General features: G+C 41.7%; 1 protein-coding gene across 1 annotated transcript in view; it reads right to left on the bottom strand.

Moving 5' to 3' along the window:
• The window catches only part of TMEM67 (transmembrane protein 67), a 36,412-nt gene that overhangs the window by 3,593 nt on the left and 24,857 nt on the right, over positions 1–7,962 (bottom strand). Inside the window, exons 21-26 of the mRNA XM_018560198.1 lie at positions 6,938–7,071; positions 5,733–5,873; positions 5,563–5,643; positions 3,333–3,449; positions 572–688; positions 381–485 (exon numbers count right to left, since the gene is read on the bottom strand). Coding sequence (XP_018415700.1) covers positions 381–485; positions 572–688; positions 3,333–3,449; positions 5,563–5,643; positions 5,733–5,873; positions 6,938–7,071 — 695 coding nt within the window. The remainder of the gene's footprint in view (positions 1–380; positions 486–571; positions 689–3,332; positions 3,450–5,562; positions 5,644–5,732; positions 5,874–6,937; positions 7,072–7,962) is intronic.

Below are 7,962 nucleotides of genomic sequence, written 5' to 3'. Positions count from 1 at the left end.
TCCTATCCCTTTCCCTCCTTACCTACTATGTACTCCTTTTGAGCCTTATTAGCTATAAGAGACACTGTATGTGCATGGTCCTCACTGCTCGATTCTGTGCCTTATTGGTTATTTATCTACATAATGTTCTCTGGCTTGGTGTACCCAGCATTTGACTGTTACTTATTATGGTTGCAGATTCTGAAATTTGTAAGAACTTGTAAAGATACTGAATGAGAAAGTGACAGAACCCAACATGTAAACTGCACTGACATGGGCAATGAGCAATTAAACTTATGCCATTCCACATTCTATAGAGGAAGTAAACTTTTCATCACAGACAGCTCAATGTAAAATCAGAAAAAGGGCTTTACAAATAATAATCCAGACAGGATACATACATGGTCAAAGAAGGCACTGAGGAATTTATTCATGGTGTGGTAAGCCTTTGTGCTCTGTTCAGATGCGGTTGGTGAGTTCTGTAAAAACCGAGAAGGTCCATGGTTCTGAAGATAAGACAAAGACTCTTTAAGGCTCAGTGCAGGCCATAGTGAGATGTTTGCAAAATGTCGATATCTAGGATCATTACTACCTTTGTTAAGTTGTCATGTATCCGGTCAAACTGGTTTCGGACTCTGCCAGAAATAGACATCTGAAAAGTCTGAATATCAGAGTTTGGTTGTAGCCCTCTCTGACTACACATGTTCTCCTACAAATAAGAAAACAGCACTGAAATTAGCGGTAAGCATTTATACTAATATACAGAACGCTTATGAGACACAGAAACCGTTATGATTGCAAACCTATCAGTTCTTAAGTCTACTAGAAAAGACAACCACTTACAATGTTTTATCTTCCTCCACTTCCTTGAAGAGTCACTATCAATACTAAGAGCTCAATCATTTTATGTAATGCAGGAGCTGCTTACAATAAAAGGCAGATTTACCCCCTAAACCTATCTAAAGTACTCACTGGGGTACACGTACTGCTGGTTGAGAACCACTGCCCTACGGCCTGTTCTGTTCTCTTCTATTAGGAATTACAACACACATTCAGTTAACCAATATTGCTCCGCTGTATGCTCAGAGCTATGCTTTTAACTTTTAAGCACAAAACAGATGTTATTTATTTTATACACCTATACTGGTTTAACAGTAACTTATTCATGTGTTGTTAAAGCGGACCTTTACCCAGATCTTTAAAATAACAACAAACACACCTTTAGAAATGTTTAGTAATGACAATCTACAAACTCATACTTCAAGATAATTGCCGGCTTTGTATTCCTTGCATTCCTTATTTCTCTTTTCTTCCCCAGTCTTCCGGCAGTGGCCATGCTAACTAAGGGCAGATTACTAGATCTCCATTTACTTCTTTGAACTCTGGCACATGTGACCATGCACATCGTCTCAGGGGAGGTATTTAAAAAATCACATCATTTTACACCTGACATGTCTATGTTGTTATTAATGATCATATATAGAGGGATGCATTGGTAGAATTAGATTTTTGATTGTAAAGGTCCTCTTTAGGGCCCTGACACAACATCAAGAGTGCATTCCAGTAGCATTTGGCCGAAAGCACTGGAATGCAACCCGGCTGGCTCACTTTGGCTTGGGGCGGGAGGGGGTGTGGCGATGCATTGAACTCAATGGCACTGCAGCCACGCCCCCTGACCGCAGTGCGATTGCCAGCACCCGACCGTGTGGCACACTAGTGCCTGCATTCCAGTCCGGTGCGATCTGCAAAAAATGCTGCAAGCACTATTTTTTGCAGATCGCACTGTACCTGAACAGAGGCACTAGTGTGCCACTCGTTTGGGTGCCAGCGATTGCACCGTGGGTGGGGGGAGGAAGCGTGGCTGCGGTGCCATTGAGTTCAATGCACCGCCACGCCCCCTGGGAATGCACTCTTGATGGTGTGACAGGGCCCTGAAAGTGTAAGCATAGCACAACTTTTTTTTTTAGTTTTGAAAAGAATAAGAAAAGGTTACAATGCATACCATGTTACTTTTTGCTGTTTGTGTACTGCTGGGGAGATATACCTTAACTTCCTGTTTTGAAGATGCTACAGGAAGTTAGAGGACATATCCCAAAAGTGAAGGGAATTTCTATCTTAGAAAGCTGTCACTAGAATATTTATCCCCATTGGAAAAGTTCAGGTCATCTTTTGCCATTAAGACACCTCAAAAATGTTGGATTTTCACTTACATTTTCAGTGATAATGGTTACCAGGACAAATAGAGAGGTCAATCTCTCCAGCAAAGACAAAGATAGCAAAAAAATACATTGACAGAGGGTATAACCCCTTACCACTCTATCTAGAATAAAACAAATTTTGCATTTACATACATTTTATTGCAAAGTTTTACTTTTAGGCTAGGTTCACACCTAGGCGATTGAGCTGGTGTTTTCCGTGCGGTGTTTGCGCGTTCTTGTTTGTGCGCATTTGCTTTGAAAACTGCGTGGTTGTCGCGCGGTTTTCAATGCATAGAGATGTCTGTGGGACCCAAACCGTGCGACAACCGCCCGAAAATAGCTCCTGCCTCTTTTTGCACAACAGGCGATTTCCTGCCTGTTGTGCGTGACAGATTGCAGAGGCGTCAACAGCTTCCATAGACTTGAATGCAAATCTCTGTTTTGTGCGAAATCGCGTCGATAGACCGCCATCACAGCCATCTGATTGACACCTGCCAGCAGCCATCTTTGTGATGGACGTCGACAGAGAGAGGAGGGGACGTTCACCTGGCCGGATGAGGTATGCTGCCGGGTCCCCTCCTCTCTCCTGACACTGTTGAGCTCTCCGGCCATGACAAAGCCCGACTTTTTAGAGGGGGTGACACCAAAATGACTGTCAGTCATTTTGGTGTCACCCCTGCAATGGTGTCACCCGGGTGCGGGCCGCCCACTGAATGGCACATTGGTTTTTTTCTCTCCCAGAGACTCCATTGGAGTACTCCACTGCAGAAGATATTTCAGCCCTGCTCCACAATTTCATACTAAAGAAGTCACTCTTGGGCACCTGGAACACCTCATTATATATTTATTCTACATTACAGAAAATCTATTGTGGAAGGTGACACCAACATTTAGACCAGCGGTCTCAAAGTACCGGCCCGCGGGCCAACTCCGGCCCGCGAGCTGGTACTAAGTGGCCCGTGCATTAACACTGGTACCATATATAGTAGCGGCCCCCCACGCGACTAAAAAATGTGTCCAGTGGCCCCCGACTAAATTGAGTTTGAGACCCCTGATTTAGACAGTATATATTTCACTGCTCGAGTTCCGCCGCTGTTTAGCGCTTACAAAGCATAATTGTTTTGATCTACACAATCCACAGAAGATTTCACTTACTGCTTCTCTCTTTAAATTCATGTTCATCTCCTCCATGTTGGTGTCAGAATGCCCATGGACTGAGCGGCCGTGAATATAGTATCCGTAGCACTTGTGCGACAATATGAACACTGAAATCTGCCAGTGGAAATAAAGTTTAAAGTACAATGTATGGGACCATCTCAGAGACAATTTGTTGAACACAAAACTCCAGCCAAAAATACCAGAATAAATATAAATAGCCCAATAAAAGATAAAACAACATAACCAGCTTTTGCAACAATATTTACGTTCATCCCATTGATTTTCCCTGCAGAACTTTTTTCCGCCACTAGGTGCCCTCAGTCTAATGGCCAGCATAATTTAACATACTTCTTCTGAGCCCAGGATGTTCTGGACTTGCCACAGCCTGTGAATGAACAGTGAAAGGAGAAGCAGCCCAGTGATGAGCTCATCTCTCTGTCACTCTCTCCCCCTATTAGCACACTTCTTGTCAGCACATGAACTGATTGGCTCATTGTATTGCTTCTTCCTCTCACACTCCAGCTCTACTGTACAAGGACTGCAAGAGGCTTATACTAGTCCTGCAAAGGAGTTACTTGCACTAAAAATGCATTTCATAATGTATTGATGATTACAGAGATGTATTAACGGGTTACTTTTATATCTGCCTGGAGTTAAACCTCAATATGGATCATTCTATCACACCAGTGTTTTTATAACAAACTAAATACCTTTTATAAATGACATTTTAAAGCTTCCCAGATGTATAAGCGGAAATTATATATGAATCCTGTGTATAGATAAAGAAATGATATACTCTACTGTGCTTTAGTGGAAAAACCTGACTGGTTGTGGTTTTTTTTTATACTCCCGGATGGTATGCTTTCCGTATATTGCATAGGCGATGGCTAAGAAGCTTGAAATAGATGTATGCAAGTTGCAATTGTAGGCTTTATATGTACTAGTATCGGTGCTGATACATAGTATTTTGGCTCGTACTCGTACTCGCCCAAATGGTCCGATACTTACCTCCGATACCGGAACTTCCGGTCAAAGGGAGATCTCCAAATCCCTGATGGTCAGGAAGCCAGGCTGCCTATGTACAAGTGAAGCCAGCTTCCTAGCCAATCAGGAAGTTGGGAGGTAGGTCACGACGTGTGTAGCCAGATGACACCTCGGCAAGTGACACCAGGCCGCCTCGGCAAGTGAAGCCGATGTTCTTTCGCCAGAACACCGGCTTCACAGACAATCAGAAAGCCGGACGATGGGTCATGATCTGCCGTCGGTAATACTCTATCAATTATCTTATGTTATGTTTGCACAAGGTTAACCAAGTTTACACTGATTGTCAGTATTATATAAATTCTTGTAACATTGACCTTATGAATACGTTCTACAATTTGCTGACCTGTATGTGATGCTGTGTTTATGTAAATGAAAAATGCAATAAAGAATGAAATTATAATAAAAAAATAATAAGTTTTATCTTGTTTCTTCTGAATGAGTTTGCTGCTGATATCACTGCTGCTCCTCCAACAATTGTGACTGCATGTGTTTTAAAGCTATGAACCAATTCTGTGGTACAGCAAAACAATGCTAAACAGGATCAGTAAGGGCTCGTTCACACTGTTAGCACACTGTTAGCAGTGGCTGGCTTTTTTCAGCAACTGATCAATGCCAGTCACCCCCAGTCACTGCTAGGGTACATTGAAAACAATTGTGCCCAGTTTAAACCACAACATGGGTGTAATGTGCAATGTGGAAAAATGTAGACATGCTGCCTTTTTCCACAGAAAACTGGATGGCACCTCACTCAGCACACTAGACCTCATGCTAAAACTCAGCATTTTAGCGTAGACAGATTTACTATACGACTACAGATTGATTCATAAATTCCTCCCTCTGCTGCTCTAAAGTAGCACTCCAATAATATAACAGCTACAGGCACAATAAAACCCCTGAGTATTTTTTTTTTTAAACCACGGTAGAACAAGTATATTCATACAGCCTAAGTTGGCATGTTTAGTGTATGTAGACACCGCAGCCCTGTCTTTATCCAAGGGAAAAGCAATCTCGATCTGCTAAATAGCTCTAAACTGGCTGATGATTGTTCCTGCAAGAAAGATCAACGTGGAGTCTGCTCGTATTCACAGATATAATGATCAGTGTCCAACACAATCCATTGGCCAAATCACGCAACAAGTTTTTTAGATATATTGAAAAACAAAGCAGCGTCAGGGTTACTTACATTACTCATTGAACATAAATCAACAAACTGTCGGATCTTGTCTTCCACAAATCTTTCATAAATTCCAGAGAAAAACAGAATCTGAAAACAGGCAACAAACAAAAATGGAAATTTTAAAGTGGATTTTGTAAAACTCTATAGTAAAAAGCCTTTTGCATCCTCACAATTACCTGTAAACAACCAAACCCAAGCCACAATGCAGAGGCCACGCCATAACGCAGAATACAGCTCCACGGTGCTCTATAATCTTGCGAATCTCTAGAGAGACTGGAAGATGAATCCCGTAATGCCAGGTTTTCAAAACCAACAATCTGAAAAGCAGATAAGCATTATAAAAACCATCAACTCTAATCTCATAATGAAATACAATAACAGAAAAGTCAGTAAGTATCTACAAATGAACCATTTTGTTTAAAGAGGCAAATTACTAAACCCTATTATCATCACTGAAGGCAGAAAGCTTGAATTTGGAGTGTTACCATTCCTTGGATAAGTAACTAAATAGAAAATGCAATTTCAGCTGAACTATGGGCTCATGCGAAACAAAATACCATTCAACGCAGTTGTGTATTCATTTAATAATAAATATATTTTAATTGTAATATCTTCCTTATATTGTAAAGCGCTGCGCAAACTGTTGGCGCTATATAAATCCTGTCTAATAATAATCTGTCTTGCTATCAGCATTTTGTCCTCACTTGACTGGGCAAGGAAGGTACAGCACTGTACAATGCACATGTGCTGACCGGTAACATACAAACACTAGAGGAGAGCAGAGCTGATGACTTATCAGTAAGCTTTTGCTCCTTTATTGTCCAATTGAGAGGCTGCAGTCAGAAGGGTGAAACCACCTAACGGAGAAAGCAGTGTCACTCTCCTGGCAGACAACCCCTCTGTTTGGCAGAGGTGTATGAATAACAGAAGCGCTTGGACATAATTATAAATCCTTTGGCAAATAAGATAAGTTCAAGATAAGATAAGTCTTACGCTTTTGTTTACAATACCTAAAGAAATCTAATGTGTTTCAAAAAAACTTTCAATCTCAATCAGCCAATAAATGATAACGCTTTAATTCCATAAACATTCTAGTTTAAGAGCAGCAAGTTATAAAAAGTCACATTAATCTGTCTATTTCAGTTGAATGCGAATGACAGCAGCTTCTTCTGTCTCTTAGGGGACTCCAGTGTGGAATCTCCCTGCTGCAAGAACACATCATTGCTGACTTCTGCTAGCAGAATTTGGCCACAACACCTGGATGAGGACCTATTTTTGCCCAAGGTCTGGTCTGTGAGCTGGTCTTGCCTGAAATGCTTTGTCATCAAAAAATCTGCTGCCAGAAGTCAATGAAAAAGAACATATAACCTATCATATTAACCTTTAGAAAGAAGAGAACAATGAAAACTTGAAAGAGGGGGTTGATTTTGCGCACTGTCTGAATTTCATTCCACTCATTTGCTATGAAGTAAGATCTCCAGATACTGACGGGTGCAGGGTCACTCTTCGCACCACCTTTAAAAGAAGGGGACAATGAACACATAGTATACTAAAGCCACTTTAGCTAAAGTGATCCAAATGGTCCCAAAACATAGAAAAGTGACACATCAAAGAGAAGGCATCTCCAGGTGCCAGCACACTACATTGGGTCTCCTGCAGAGATCTTTCTAGCTCTGTGAACTTAGAAAGTTGTGTTATTCTATTGTCACAGAAAAGACCAGCTTTCATGATTACAGGCCCTGCCTTGTCCTTCCCACCCAACTATTCTACTGATTCATCCCTATGAATGAAGTCAGACTCACTAACCAGGAGCCTGTGATTGGCCAGTTTTACTAACCATAACAGTGTGACCCAAGATTCTGGAGTCCCCTTGAGCTTGAAAGCAGATCAAAAGCATTCTGCAGCACCCAAAGGTGAATGCTATTTTGCAATGGTGTGGAAGTGTACTGGTGTATTTTACACCGGTCTGGAAGTGTACTGGTGTATTTTGCACTGGTCTGTAAGTGTACTGGTGTATTTTGCACTGGTCTGGAAGTGTACTGGTGTATTTTGCACTGGTCTGGAAGTGTACTGGTGTATTTTGCACTGGTGTTGTGAAGTTAAAACGTAACATAACCCTGTTGTCCCCTTCCTCCATATATGCAAAATATAATGATTGTTTTATCTAGAGGACTAGAGGGATCTAATAAAGAGGAATACTTATCTTTCTCTACAGTCATGCAGCGACCAATGCTCTGGCCTTCTTATATCCAGTTTAGGAATGTGGGCAGGCTCTCATCATTACATACAAAGCAGGACCAGTGGTGGCTGCTGGTCCTCTACATTGCACAGTAGGATGTCGGCGAGAGGGGCAGCAACACAACCGGAGAAGAGGAACAGCTCTAGAGGAGCGGTTCTCAATACCAG

This window comes from Nanorana parkeri, unplaced genomic scaffold, assembly GCF_000935625.1.
Source record: "Nanorana parkeri isolate BGI_ZX_2015 unplaced genomic scaffold, ASM93562v1 scaffold439, whole genome shotgun sequence".
NCBI classification, from domain to species: domain Eukaryota; kingdom Metazoa; phylum Chordata; class Amphibia; order Anura; family Dicroglossidae; genus Nanorana; species Nanorana parkeri.
Note: the sequence above shows the minus strand (reverse complement) of the source record. Positions and strands in the feature narration are given on the sequence as shown.